Consider the following 15,350-nt stretch of genomic DNA (forward strand, 5'->3'; position numbering starts at 1 on the left):
TCTCTGCTGTATGGTCTGGCCTGACCTTGGGCCTTTGTGAGTGTCACAATGTTTTAGCTGTTAAGCCTTTCCTCAAACAAACAGTAACATAATGATACTTCAAACCCCTCCTGCACCACAGGGTACCCTAAACAAGCCAGCCTTCTACAGCCTCTTCACGTCCCTCTGCCGCCTGCTTCTTTACCATGAATATTAAACAGGGGTTAAAGGCGGAGGAATGCCTCTGAACCAGAAGAATATTTCCAGTTGCAAAATTGTCCTTAGACCTCCCCTGGCTACTTTATGAAAATACAATCCATTTACATGCCGTTTGAAGTTTGTTTGTCATGTGCAATTGATGAAAATTTATGTGAAGGGCTGTGATGTAGATTCACTGAGACATAGCTCGCTTGCGTTTAACATGGTATTCATGGGGAAAGCAGATTTTTTGCAATATTGTGTGTCAAGTTCTCTGTCAGTGGCTCTCTAATGAGAGTATCAGTTACATGCTTGCAGGTGGTGGTCCACGTCTTGCGAGGCCGATAGTGTGCATTTAAAACCTTAAGCTCCACCGAGATACAGAGATCATTGGTGCACCAAGCTATTGTCTGTGTCTGCTATGACTGGCATGGCTGTCAGCTGAGAGAGGAGCTGAGGGGCCTGTGCTGGGGCCTGGGCTGCCTTTCTGACTGCCTGAGAACAAAGCAGCTCTTCTGGCCTGTAATCAAAGCCCTGGGAAATAACTGACATGACATTCACCTGGACAAACACACATTCACTGCTGGGTGTGTGTGTGTGTGTGTGTGTGTGTGTGTGTGTGTGTGTGTGTGTGTGTGTGTGCTTGAATGTATGTTAACTTGCTCTCACTTGAATTTGTATGCACACAGAGGTTTTTAAAAAATCCAGAAACCTATTCTTCCAAACATTCCCTGCACAGTAATAGACTAAAGTGTCTCAGTTCTTTGAGGCGACTGACAAAGTGCTTGTGGTCCTGCAGTGCCTCAGGTGTTCCCTCAGGAACCTGCGGTTGTGTTGGATTGGGAAAGTGTTCTTTGGCTCAGCTTACCCCGAGGAGGAGCAGGCCGACTGATAGTGATTTAGGCTTCAAGTGGAAGTTGAGTGGGAACAGCACAGAGCTAGATATAGATCAAGTAGTCCAGTTAGTCTGTGTCTCTGTGAGCTGAGAGCAAAAAACAACAACAAAAGTATCTCTTGCACCAAGCAAATGTGTTTGTGAGTACATTTTATCATCGTGCTGTAATGGCCTTTTGGAAACTAAAGACTCACAGGCATTCTTGAGAGCATTCAGGAAATGTTTGCTAATGTTTGAGTAATGCTATTTTCTTTTTTTTTTCTCTCTCTCTGTGTCTGTGTCAACCACAGGCCCCAAGTGTCTCTCCGACTCTAACATTGCTGCTTTCCTTCTCCGTGTTTAGCCTCTCACCTCCTCTTCTATTCCCTCAGATACGTGGAGGGAAGCTGATGATCACAAACGCCCGGAAGAGTGATGCTGGGAAGTATGTGTGTGTCGGCACGAACATGGTTGGAGAACGTGAAAGTGAAGTAGCTGAACTTACAGTGCTAGGTAATTAACCGTTTCAGAGTGTTTCAGTCAGTCTTTGCTTTGTGTCCACATACAACCCACACACTCATTTTCTTTCTGTTAGTCTGCGATGAGAAACACAATCCAGATGTACAGCTTTGATTGTCTATCTCCCAGGGAACTAAATGGTGTCACTGACCTTTATCAGATAGTGTGAGATGACCTCCAATCTCACACCTTACTACAAATCCCACACTGACCCCAGAAGCTTCCCTCCTCTCACCAGCTGCCCCCTATTTCACCATGAGTGACCTCTGACCCTGGTACTCGCCTGTGTCCCAAGCAGAGAGCATGTCCAGACTCCTGATTTTATCGGCAGCATTTTTTTCCACTTCCTCCACCCCCCTCCCCTCAGAGACCTCTTATAATCTGTCACAAGGAAAAACCACAAAGGCAGTTTGGTAAAGATAATACTTACACTGAAATAATACCGTCGGCGCTGAAATGAGGCCAGCTCGTGGCTTGGGTGTATGTCTATATGAGTGAGTATCCAACCCAGAAACTGGTTAATCATCAACCGCCCTGGTTAGTTTTTGGGTAGACAATCAAAAAAAAACAACCAAAAAAACATTGAAGGTGCTGTCACGACGATTTGGTTACCAGATTGAGTCAGCCCTGGACTTTAACTTTCTGTGGCTAACAAGGTGACAAAACGGGTTAAGCTTTGCGTCAGGTCTTATACCATAATACAAAGTTATTATTTCCTGGCCTGTGTTCTGCAAATCCATTTTTCATTTCAGGACACACCTCAAACTACATTAATTCAATTAAGCTTTTCGCAGAGATTTATTCGTCTACGGGTTTATCTAGTTTTAATTTAATTACAAACTTGGCTTTAAAGTCTGATTCAAAGCGACAGATATTTAACTTAATCAAAACATTATTCTAGTTTAACCATTCTCTTCTTTGTGATATTTAATTTCTTTTCCTCTTTGCAGAGCGCCCCAGTTTTGTTCGTCGCCCAGGTAGCCAGGTGGTGTTAGTGGACCAAAGTGTAGAGTTCAGGTGTGAGGCCCGCGGTGACCCAGTTCCCACCGTGCGCTGGAGGAAAGACGATGGTGACCTGCCCAAAGGAAGGTACTGTATGACTCAACAACTGGTCACCTTTCACAACACAATGCCTTGCTCCCTCTTTGTTTGGTCCACTGCTCACTTTTGTCTGTGCTGTGAGCTGACACATGCTGTGTTGATTCTGTGCAGACGTTTTTTTTGTGTCAAATTGTATTCTGACAACATGAATCCCTGTTTTATATCCAGATATGAGATCCGTGAGGACCACACCCTGAAGATCCGTCGCCTGACCTCGGCTGATGTGGGCTCCTACACCTGTGTGGCAGAGAACTTGGTGGGCAAGGCGGAGGCATCGGCCACGCTCACCGTCCACGGTAAGACACAAAATATTTAATTCATAGCTGCATGAACAGCCTTTCTAAATTCAATGCAATTTGGCCCAGCAACATGGCAATAATAACATTCAGCTTTGGTAGTACATGGGCATCAGTTTCAACTATTCTCTCTCAATTAGTTGATTGATTTATAATAACAGAAACGCAAAAATCCATAACAGCTGTAGAGCTGTGCATATGGGAGCTCAACAGCAATTGATTTCATTTGACCTACACAAGTGGCATTTCTCTGGAGGCCTGTCCTCCTTCACGTTTTAAGACATATAGCACTATGTGTGAACCTATGGAATATCTTTGTGTCTCCTGTGGTCCTCTCCATCGGACGTCTTCTTAACGCAGTTGGAATATAAAGCATCCGGTCACAGAGTGTGAACATTCAGAAAGAACCCATTCAGAGGAACTGGGGGCTGGGATCACCCTCAAACTCTCTTGAGAGTCACAGGAACACAGGGGCTATTTAACGCCAAACTAATGGGAATGCTGGGAGTCGGGTGAGAGAAGAAAGGAGACAAGGAGGAAGAGGCTGACTGCATTGGGAGATTGGGATTGGACAGACGAACAGTGAATATGTTGGTATTGGTGGCGGCTCACCACTGATGCAGAACGGGTCTGTGGGTGATTGCGGTGAGGGGGATAGAGGGGGAGAGGGGTTTCTGTGGTGGGGTCAGTCATATTAATGTCACTCCCAGAAGTCAGCCTAGCAGAGATATAAAGAGACAAGGCAATTCTTTTACTCTGCCATCCCCCACCTGCAAACACAGATACTTCATCTCCACATGGCTACCCCTGGCAATTATCTCTTGATTTTCTCCTCAAGACAGCAACCCTCAGATTGGAGGAGCAAGATTAGACACACCTGCCAATACACCCATCAATATATCTACTTCTCTTATTGCTTTTTCCACTCTCTCCCCTCTCCCTGATGAAAGTTTAGTTAATGAAAGGGAGCAGCATTGATGCGCTGGTTCAATATGATGTTCTCCTGGCTTAGAATCGTATTTGAAATGTTTAAGCCTCCTTTGTCCTCAGTGGAAATGAAATGTCTTAACCTCAGGCCAATTCCCTGTGGCCTGCACGCAGAATCAAGCCTGTGACCCTAATTTCATACATTAAGCCTTCAACCCCCGTGTTATAAGAGTAAGAAATACGTGAAAACTGAAGTAAAAGCACTTAACCTGATTACAGTCGAGCAAAGAAGAACCTCTGCAATAGACCTAAAGCAAAAAGGCTGCTGCTTTCTCAAAGTGCAAAACCAGGTGACAAGGATAGTTGTATGACATAAATCATAAATCATATTTGTCACAGTCAAATATGACCTGAACCTTCGAGCCCTCAAAGTTCCTAGAACCCTTCCCATAAGTTCCCTGAGTTTCCTCCAAACCAGGAGATGAGGAGGCCAGGGGAGCTGTGGGCACTGAACAGTCCAGCTAATTAAAGACAAGCAGGCCACAGTCCCACGCCCGGAAATGACATGCTTCTAATTACAGATGCGGGCACAGGAAAGGAAAGAAAAGACGGGTAATTGCTGGTCTGAACAGGCCAAACTAGCAAAAACGATGTAGAGGTAGTAAGATGTCGCTGTAGTAGTGAAGACAACAGTGGTGTGGGGGGCGAGAGTTTAGTCAGTGGGTTTAGTGGGCAATGCTGTCGCTCTACATCAAGAGTCAAAGAATGGTAAGACTGCTGAGCCCCGGCACAAGAATAACCGGGCAGCTTGTAAAATCATTTCAGTGGTGAGCGACTGTTAGAGAGGACTACACCACCAAAAGAATAAAATGGGCCAAAGTGGATTTGACGTAAATATTCTTTGAACACAAGTTGTTTTTGTTCTGTTTCTTGCCAAAGCTGCTCTGATGTGTAAATGAATGGTTAAAGCCACTGAATTAAATTGTGATTAAACATAGAAGTCATTCCTTGCAATGTACTTGTCATGGCAGTTTATTGTGGGTAACTGATTTTGAAATTTAGCAAAACACAACAGTATTGAAGATATAGTCCTTCAAAGCAAATCCCTTTAAAGAGCTGATGGATACTTTATGAGAATAATCCGGCTCTGTGTGGACAGAGGGAGACTTTCACAACTTCTCTAGTGAGATTGTCAGTGAATAATGCCGACATTGTGCAAAAGGCGCCCGGGGCTATTTTCCTTTCAATGTGCTCTGCTCGCGTTACTAACCTAATCAGTGAATTATAGTCTTACACATGTGTTTGTCAGTCTACTACACCTCCGCTGGTCTTATAAATATGTCAAGTAAAATATTTCACTGATTGATGGAAGGAACATAATTGGCCGAGTCACCCAGTGGTGTAGTTTCACCGTAAAAATCATTCATCCAAGCCACATGAGAACGTGTGAGATGGGTTGTTCAGCTAATAAGTCTCCTTTGGGTGTGAGCATATTTGAGTAGCAAATGTTTCTTTTTTTAAAGATTTAAAGATCAGACAAAAGCATTTTGATTAGGGTCTGGTTTGGTTAGATAATGTTTATACAGTATTTTCCTAATTAAACCTCACCAGCGTACTTCCACCGTAGGAATGTAAACAAAATATTTTTTCAGACTCTGTTGGACAGAATTCAGAAAATCAACGTGTAATGTTTTTTCTTAGCTGGTTGAGTTTTTCGTTAGCAGTGATTTATGTGTAGAAAAGGTCTTGAATGGAATGGCAGTCCCCAGAGCGGGGTTGCTAATAACCCATGTAAAGGGTCTGGAAGGAGACTTGGAACTGGTGCCAACATGTGAGAGTGAATGAGAGGTCCTTTTTTTGTCAGCATTCCCCTAACCCTAACCCATTCGTACTGTTACAGTGATGATAAAAGCCTGGTCAGGTGCCAGAGCTAAGGCTTTGTGTCACTCTATCTCTGTATATCTGCATTTAATTGGTCTCAACCTTTAAACAAACCACCATTGTGCAGTAGGGCAGAATATTTAAAGCGTGCACCAGTCCGTCCAATAGGCAGAACTATAAATCATCCTTGTGTAGATGTCAGGCAGACTGAACAGCAGCACCCCTATCCCTATCTCCGCTGTAGTCTTTGGTACAAAGTCTGCCTCCTGTTGGGCTGGAGGCCGCAGTGCTCAGTGTGTTTTCCTCTGCTGCTCTGATCAGCTTATTGATGGAGACTACCTGTGCTGTAAGCCAGCAAAGAGTCCACAACAAAGTAGCCTGGTCAGATTTAAGGCTCACCTCTCCCCCAGGTCCACAACTGTGATCACAGCAGCATGGTAGAGGTAGGGTTCCCTAATTAAAGGCTTTGACACACATGAATGGATGTGTGTAGGTGATTCTTTTTTTTTTTGGTGGCTGTACATGTTTTCGTGATTGTGTTTATGTCGAGCTTCTCGCACGTAGATAGGGTGTGCGTCTTCTCCTGGGAGTGTTTGATGTAAGTCTTATCTGCATTTTAAAGGCCAGTGATGAGCAGGGGGAGGAGGGAGGGGTCGGTCATTACTCTGACTGACAGCGTTTATGTTTCCGAGGGAGCTGTTGGAGCAGACAGATTAGATAAGGTGAGTGATTGGCCGGGGGAGATTCATGGCCAAAGAGTGACAGTTAACATTCACCTTGTGTTTTTATGGACTGTGTGTACATTGGCAAGGCTGTTTTGTGAGGGGCTGTGATCTAGCGGCTCCTCGGGGTGCTCTAAACTGTGTTAGGAGCAGAGGGACGTTCACCTTCACATTACACCCACAGAGAGCGGAAGAAAGTAAACAAAGCGTGATGTTGCGAGGCATTAAACATCTGTCGAATGTGTTTCATTGTACTGTCTGTGTGTTTTTGGCATTTTGTTTTTCCCGTCCTGGAGCATTTCCTAAGTCTATGGAAGGAATGTTGAAAAAAATGTTCTTCAGTTTATTTTCTTGTGTGTGTGCATTCCTGGTCACTCATGGTAATCACTCTGTGCTGTGTGCATCATGTGGTCCCTGGGGTTTGAATCGGGGGTGAAAAAATGACATGTCTTTTGTTCACTGAATAATAATAACACGATTTGTACTCATGGACATCACATTGTTATTTTCCTTATCACTCTTCTCTGTCATGCTGTGTGTTGTTAAGTTATTCATCTTTTGGTTTTTGTTGTTGTGTTTTTGTTCCCTTTTTAGTCGTGTCTGGTAAGTTGAAATGTCACCCGTCACCTATTCACCGCCCTGACAGAGACAGGAAGCTGTCACAACCCCCCTTCATCCTCCTCCCATCACCTCTCCACCCTCCAATCAGCACTCATGTTTCTGTTGTCATGGGCAACAGTGACAAAAGGACATTAATGGGTAAAATATGCTCAGCTTGGGCCTCAAGGTAAAGCCGCATCATTTCATTCTATTATTTCCCCTTTATGCATTACCAAACACCCCATCTTATTCATGGACAAATTATGTCTGTATTTCAAATGACAGCTTTCAGATTGCTTTTATTTATGTGTAGCACAGCTCTTGTGAAAAATGGATTGAATTTGATTGGATTTGATTTAATACATTTGAGGATATATCCGTAGTCCTTTTGAAATGAACATGTAAACTGGTCGGCCTCTGGAGCTCTAGATTCAGGGTGTGTCTCTTCAAATAGATGGCCTATCAGACCAGCATGGCCTTGTGTCTACAGTAGAGGTGCATGGGTGACATTGGGCTGTGACACCACACTCAGTCTGAAATGGAATTTGTCGTTAAGATGGATACTGCATCCCGGTTGGGGTCTGTGCTATTGGAGGGTGTCAGTGTGGACAGATGGCTCAAATTTATTCCCCATTTCCATTTAAATTTTAATGGTGCCCTTGCCCATGCAAATACAGGGGCATTAGAGCAACCCTTGTTTTTGTTTGTTTTTCCTATTCATTACATCTATTATATGCCTGCATTTTGAATTTGATCAGCATACTGTCTAATCTTCTGTACACACTATGCAAAGTTTTGAAAGAGAGCCCGTTCCCCAAAGAATTAATTTGAATTGGCTTCGAGGACCAGAGCTGCAGTCAAAATTCTTCTGTCTTTCATTCAAATAACCCTCATTCAAATATTGCAGTAACACTTGTTACTGCAATATTATGACAACTATAATAATATACTATGGCATGTTTGTCTATTCAATGGCTAACCATTGTCATGGCTGTCCTTTAGTGCCCCCGGCATTTGTGGTGAGACCAAGGAACCAGGTGGTTGGGGTTGGCAGAACCGTCACTTTCCAGTGTGAGGCCACTGGAAACCCGCAGCCAGCCATTTTCTGGCAGCGGGAAGGCAGTCAGGTAAGCAAACTCAACAATGATGGATGTTTTCTTTCCAAAATGCTCCTTTATCCAGATGGAAAACTCAGTGGCATACTCACTTTTGGAGCTGTTGGAAATAACTATTTTGTAGGCACAGTTCACTAGACAGATGTTTGCGTACATAGCATTAATTCTGGACTGAAATGTTCAATCTGTCCAGTTAATATATTTTAGCCAAATACATGACATTGTGTTTTGTTTCCGTACCCCACAGAACCTGCTATTCTCCTACCAGCCTCCTCAACCCTCCAGCAGATTTTCTGTGTCTCAGACTGGGGATCTGACTATCACTGATGCCGAACGCTCAGACATGGGATACTACAGCTGCCAGGCCCTCAACATCGCTGGCAGTGTCATAACCAAGGCTCTGCTAGAGGTCACTGATGGTAAGCATCAGTCCTTTAAATACAGTTTATGCATACAGCAAAGGCTGAGGGAGAATTAGAGGTACACTGAGTGGATGAATATTGGTATTTCAGATAATCTTTGGCTCATGAGGATAAAGCTCTTCATCTGAAATGCCATGGTCCTACTGTACAGCATATTAATATCCGAATTGAGGTTTGTGAGGTTTGGTCTGGCCTGTTCAGTGTGTTCCTGTCAGAGGTAGAGACTCTCTGGTGCCTGTGCACCCAGACCGTGGCTCAGTATTTGGCTTCACTGGCTTCACACTGGCTAATGTTTCCTTTGGTATTCCATGGTTGGCTTGCTGCTGTCTACCGTTGGAAGACTGTGGCCGTGTGGTGAGGTCTGGATTGGATCCTCTAATTACTCTGCTATAGCCAATCCCCGTCAGCCTGGTGGACTAGCCTTGGTTTCATTTCCACCAATCTCTTCAGAGATCTGGGCAGATATTATTTTGTCTATGACACACCTAGATTCATCCCTTCATTTACCAAACATCCTTCTTCATTTCAGACCTACAATGATACGCTCTCCTCCTCTCCTTCTCGTTCTGTCGTGCTCTCTGGATAATAATAACAGTTATTAAAGTTAGCAGGCCGCGCTGAGGCCACCACTTCTCCGCAGGCAGATGTAGTAATTACAGGTCACGCTGACAGTGTTTTAGTAATTGCACCATCCCAAGCACAAAAGCAAAGACAAAGTGTCCCACAGATTACACCGCAGCATGGTCCCGAGGATCCATACACACACACACATACATCATCATGTGTTGCCTTCTGTGTTGCGTATCAATTTGAATGCTCCTTGCTGAATGTAACTTGCTAGTAAATCAGTGGAGCTGACAGCAATGGTCATCAATAGTGTGATGAATAATAATAATAATCAGAGGGATGCATATGAAGATATATTTATTGGGTGCATATAATTTCAGTCTCTCCTACATCTTCTCCCTTTGTCTCCTCTTCCTTCCTTTCTCTTCTTTCTGTCAAACATAACATACTCTCTCTCTCTGCCTTTTTCGTTTGTTGTTGCCCATGAGGCAGGGAGCAGGAGTCTAACCGCCTTCATGCTAATAACAGTGTCTTTTCTGACTAGATGTTTCGAAGCATTTTCTCCCTTGTTTTGTGTTTTATGGCTGGGGGATGGGTCGTGGGACTGTTGGCCGCGAGCGCTTGTACGCTCGGTGCCAGGCATCTGGTGGAGCTGCAGCGAGAAGACTGAAGTATCTGAGGCCGTTTCATTTTAATTGCGCTGCTTTTATTTGGCCGAGTTTGACTCCTGCTGCTGAATGATTAGAAAATTGTTTCCAGTTCTTGAAATTGGATTTAATTCCTCTCCTACAACGCTTGCAGTTTTCACTTGCTTACATTGCGACATGCTGTTTGTTAGATTCTCACTATTCTCTGCCTTTTGTGTTTTCTCTCACAAGCTGGATGTAATTGCGGAAATCCTCAGTTCTTTCATTCCGTTACACCACATGAACACCTTCACAGTTTTGCACCTTCCCCTTCCCCACATAGTTGTTCATTCTTCCCTCCCTCCACAGTGGTGTCAGACCGCCCGCCGCCAGTTATCCGACAAGGCCCGACCAATCAGACGGTGGCTGTGGATGGCACAGTGGTCCTCAACTGTATGGCATCGAGTAACCCCACCCCTACCATCCTCTGGAGGAAGGATGGTGTATTGGTGTCCACTCATGACTCCAGGGTCAAACAGCTGGACACAGGTGCACTGCAGATACGCTATGCAAAGGTAAGACTCCTGGACACATGTACACACACACTTGGATCCCTTTTAACATCAAGCTAAATGAACACACTGCCCCGTACTGTTCTGTGGCATTTGGAAAGGATTTACTCTTGCACTACGTTTAATGTCTAAAGCTATTTAAATAAACTTCAAAGTTGTACATATTGCATCCATAATGTGCTGAGCAAAGCCCCTGCTGGTCGGTAAATAAAGCATGTGTTCCCTGCCAGCAACCGGTCCTCAGTGGGCTGTCAGTCAGTCGTCGTTGGTTTGAAATGGAGTCTGTGAAGTCGAACAGTCTGTAGTTCCTGTCAGCATGCACAGTGGGTTTTGTGAGAAACTGTGTGTGTGTGTGTGTGTGTGTGTGTGTGTGTGTGTGTGTGTGTGTGTGTGTGTGTGTGTGTGTGTGTGTGTGTGTGTGTGTGTGTGTGTGTGTGTGTGTGTGTGTGTGTGTGTGTGTGTGTGTGTGTGTTTGAGATGCAAGCTGTGTGATGCTGAACACACACTTAGTGAGAGGCAAGCGGGGGGTGGGGGGTGGGGGGCCGACATGTCTTGTCTTCCAAATGGAGGCGTCACAGGGTCAGACTTTGCGTCAGTTTGTGGTGTTCTGATGAATGCTGGCATGACTGGTGGTGACAAGATTGCGGTGTGATTGTTCGGCCCAGTACGAGGCAGGCGGGAGGAGATGCATCTGAACCGCTCTCCTGCCGTAGACGAGTAAACTCCGCAGGCACTGTGCATTAATGAAATTGTCATTTCTCCCCGACAACAATTTAATGAAGATGTTTTTGATGCGTGAGGTAATTTATTATATTAATGTGGTTGCATGAGTGTTATTATTATCCATTTTCTTACCTGTCAAAAAAAAACCTTGAGGGTCATTGTCAGGACGTGTTCACACTGAATTCATCTTTTTCTCTCTTCTCTCTTTTCACTTACACACCAGCACGGTAGCCCTCAGCTTACTATGCATCACCAACCAACCACATTAGAGTTAGTTGTCTCACACTCAGAATATACGACCGATATGTATGCAGTTCAGAGAGCATAATGTTTGTGTTGTTGTTACTTTCCTTTGAGGGAAGGAGCTTTTTTCAACTCTAATTCCTCATGAACTACTGCACTTTCATTGGAGGAAAAAAAATCTGGCAATGTACGATATGATTGTTTCACAGTGTGTATTTTGATGTAGATCCAGATCAATGCAAATTACATTTGCCTTTATTAAAATTCCAATCCTAAAAGATTGTTCAGCCCTGGTTGGAAAGAAATATGGCCCGTCTGATTGCTTTCCGGTGTTGTTCCAAAATGAACATGAGCTATATATAACAATTCTTTTCACCCCACTTTCCCAACACACTTTTATCTTAAAGCATATGAATAAACGAGATTTGACCACATATATCGTCAGTGCAAATTGTCATGACATCTGTTGAACGGGGCAGTGACTTTTATGTTGGGTAATCGGGGGGGATGGCAGCGCATGCGAAAGGTCTCCAATTAGTCTGTGATCCTGTGAAAATCCTTTCCATTTGACTAGGAATGGTCTGTCATTTGGCCTTTCCAGCTGCTTTCCCCCCAGTTTCTGCTGTGAAAGAAATGATATTGAGATTATCAGACAAAGACAGCTGCCTGCTACAGACTCCAACAGAGTGAGAGTGTCAATAAGTAGTGCAGTGAAGGGAGAAATAGCAAGAGCAATGAGAGAGAAGACTACATTTCAGGAATCTGTAAAACACATTGCAATAATTTCCATGTAACTAATATTAACATTCTCTTCCAGCTTGGTGACACTGGCACCTACACCTGCATCGCCTCCACACCCAGCGGAGAGGCCTCATGGAAAGCCTATTTAGAGGTTCAAGGTTAGAACTATCATCATTTATTCTGTTTTATGAAGCGCCTTTTGCTTTGGAAAAAATAGCACCACTTTCACCTGTTTGTTTCCCTCTTTTCATCTAGAGTTCGGAGTCCCAGTCCAGCCAAACAGACCCACTGACCCAAACCTGATCCCCAGTGCCCCTTCCAAACCTGAGGTCACTGACGTTACCCGCACCTCCATCACCCTTTCCTGGAAGCCTAACCTTAATGCTGGAGCCACACCCACCTCCTATATAATAGAGGCCTTCAGGTGAAGCTTATCAACTTAGCCATCATTGAACTAAGTATTCAATGACTTTATTGAAACCTTTTAAACTTTAATTCCCTCTATTGTGTGTCCACAGTCATGCATCAGGGAGCAGCTGGCAGACCTTGGCAGAGCATGTGAAAACTGAGTCATTTGTACTGAAGGGCTTGAAGCCCAGCGCAGTCTACCTCTTCTTAGTACGGGCAGCCAATGCCTATGGGCTGAGTGATCCCAGTCCCATCACTGATGCTGTGAAAACACAAGGTGAGAACTAGCTTTTTATTGTGTTTGGGTTTTTCTCTAGTTCAAGACGAGGTAATTCAATTTTTGGTGGCTGTTCTTCTGCACACAGATATCCCTCCCACCAGCCAGGGTGTGGACCATCGTCAGATCCAAAGGGAGCTGGGAGAAGTGGTGATCCACCTGCACAACCCCACCATCCTCTCCTCCTCATCTGTCAGGGTGCAGTGGACAGTGAGTATCATTTTCTCCATGACTGCATTTGTGTCACTTATTCTTGTCACATTCTCGCACAGCTGCAGTAAGTTACAGGTTTCCATATGGTTCATTGGTATAAACCGGCCACCAAAGCTCCAAGGTTAGTTCAGTGATACACGTATGGTCAATTTGTCAGGCAACTCAGCCGAGCTAATGTGCTAACGTCTGAGCGACCTACAGAGGAAGGACTCTGCGGAGAGCAGCCTGGAACACAATCCCAGTGTCGTTAGTATCCATCTGGCATGAGGTTGAACCGGTCAACTGGCCAGAGATCAAAAATCTGCAGCTTTTTCCATATGCAGCATGCAACCGCCCCAAAACCTACACCACAGAGCCGGGCCTCCTGCAATAGGCCGCGCAGCGCCGTACAGCAGTGTGTGGCGTGCCAGTCTGTGCCCTCTCAGATTGAAAACACTTGACGGCTGTTAAAATAATACAAGCGAGAAGGAAGAGGCAGCCAACTCATGCTCTTAAATGGAAATGACTTACAGATGTTAAAACGGATAGGTGGGAGACGAGGAAGCAGAAGTAGAACTGGTGGCTTGTGTTGGTATTTCTTTGATAGTACAACCTGAATACGAAGTACTAATGTCCACCTGAAACTGATCTGGCTAATGTGTAGGTTGTTGTTTTTTGTAGATTATGAGACAACACAACTGTACATTATGGCTTTCTACCTTGCATAGTAGATATTAGTCTGTGGGATGACTCAACGAAGGGAAAGAACAGCCCATTTGCCTTTTGACATAAGGCCACCCCTACGTTCCCAGTTATTATGAAGTGCCACAGTGAGTGATGAATGGGACTGAGGAAACGTTAAAAGGATAGTGACATGTCAAGACTGATTTAAAACATCACTGCCCAGTTACCCTGACACCATGGAATGTTCCAGAAAAACACATGGCATGACGGAGACTGACATTGTAGTTGAGCTCCTGGTTCAGTTGCGTTAAATATATTCCTAATGTGGAGTTTCTTGGTTTTACATTTTCCTTTGTGTTATGGCAAATAGTTGTTTTCAGGCCTAATGAAGACCACCTGAGCAGGCAGCATAATTTGCAGGGGAGGGATACAGAAATCACTAAAATCTTTACGAGCCTGTGCTGCTTGCCTTCCACAGGGACTCACAGGGATAATTAGCATACTGGTTAGTGGTTATTCTTTGCACCAACCATGCAGGATCACAAAGCAACATTAATTATCCCCGGATTGAACCAACAGACAAATCCCTTACGTGTACCTTTATTCTCCGTATCTAGCTACTGTACATACATACAGATGCTGTTCAAATCGTCGTATTCTCAACTTCTGGTGTTCCGTATGAAGATCCGCTTCTCCGCGCCTTCCTTGACTTCAACAGCCTGTCAGTACACTGGAGAACAGGACAGGATGAGACAGGCTGTTCTGGGAGCCTGGGCCCTATTTAACCAGCTCCAGACTTAGAGGAACCTCTGGCCAATGACCTCATACTGTGGTTTGCACAAATCGCTGCTGCTCCAAATGGCGCATAGACAGACAGTCGAAAAAGAGAGATTTAGATATGGATGGATAAGCAGAGGGGCGATATGATGAGTTAGCACCCCATTCCATTCAGCGTCTAGTGTATGAGTTGCATGAATACATATCTATCCAGTGAGGATACAATTGATTACATTACTACATGTTTTTCCACTACGAACTGTGACGCACATAATGAAGTCAAGCTGACACTGTCATTGTCTGTGTTCCTGTCTTTGACTAGGTGGAGCAGCAGTCTCAGTACATACAGGGCTACAAGGTGATGTACAGGCCTTCACCGGAGGGGCTGCAGCGGAGCGAATGGGCTGTGTTCGAGGTGCGCACCATGGGGGAGGACAGCGCTGTTGTGCCGCAGCTTCGGAAGGGCGTCACATATGAATTCAAAGTCCGCCCCTTCTTCAATGAATTCCAGGGAACAGACAGTGATGTCAAAATTGGCAAGACGCTGGAGGAAGGTGGGGGATGTGAACGTGTGCGATTGTCTGCAAGTGTGCTTTACTGCATGCATGTTTCCATGTTTACACAATTTTATGTGCACAGCTTGTGTGTGTGAGAGCATACAGCAGCTGTTCCCAGCAGGCAGTGAGGGAAGGATTATGTTAGGTTCAAATGTGGTGTATTCAGGCGTGCTAGAGTGGATGTTTAGCTCTTTTAAAAGGCCCTATGGAAAACCATATACAACACTCAGGGAGGAGTGTTATACTAATTTTTCATAGGGTGTGGTTGTGGTAGTCTCGTGAGGTTTGGTTGAAACCCAACTGCAAATTTCAATCTGTAGCAAACGGTTAAAAGAAAAGTGACTCCAGA

General features: G+C 44.6%; 1 protein-coding gene across 4 annotated transcripts in view; it reads left to right on the forward strand.

Moving 5' to 3' along the window:
* robo1 (roundabout, axon guidance receptor, homolog 1 (Drosophila)) overlaps positions 1–15,350 on the forward strand; it is a 278,020-nt gene that overhangs the window by 238,793 nt on the left and 23,877 nt on the right. For all 4 annotated transcript variants that reach the window (XM_035623252.2, XM_047335711.1, XM_035623253.2 and 1 more), the window contains 12 exons: positions 1,444–1,564; positions 2,521–2,659; positions 2,840–2,967; positions 7,092–7,100; positions 8,100–8,224; positions 8,460–8,631; positions 10,197–10,402; positions 12,183–12,264; positions 12,362–12,530; positions 12,625–12,791; positions 12,880–13,001; positions 14,767–14,998. In XM_035623252.2, coding sequence (XP_035479145.1) covers positions 1,444–1,564; positions 2,521–2,659; positions 2,840–2,967; positions 7,092–7,100; positions 8,100–8,224; positions 8,460–8,631; positions 10,197–10,402; positions 12,183–12,264; positions 12,362–12,530; positions 12,625–12,791; positions 12,880–13,001; positions 14,767–14,998 — 1,672 coding nt within the window. The remainder of the gene's footprint in view (positions 1–1,443; positions 1,565–2,520; positions 2,660–2,839; positions 2,968–7,091; positions 7,101–8,099; positions 8,225–8,459; positions 8,632–10,196; positions 10,403–12,182; positions 12,265–12,361; positions 12,531–12,624; positions 12,792–12,879; positions 13,002–14,766; positions 14,999–15,350) is intronic.

The sequence above is a fragment of the Scophthalmus maximus genome, chromosome 11 (assembly GCF_022379125.1).
Source record: "Scophthalmus maximus strain ysfricsl-2021 chromosome 11, ASM2237912v1, whole genome shotgun sequence".
Taxonomy (NCBI): domain Eukaryota; kingdom Metazoa; phylum Chordata; class Actinopteri; order Pleuronectiformes; family Scophthalmidae; genus Scophthalmus; species Scophthalmus maximus.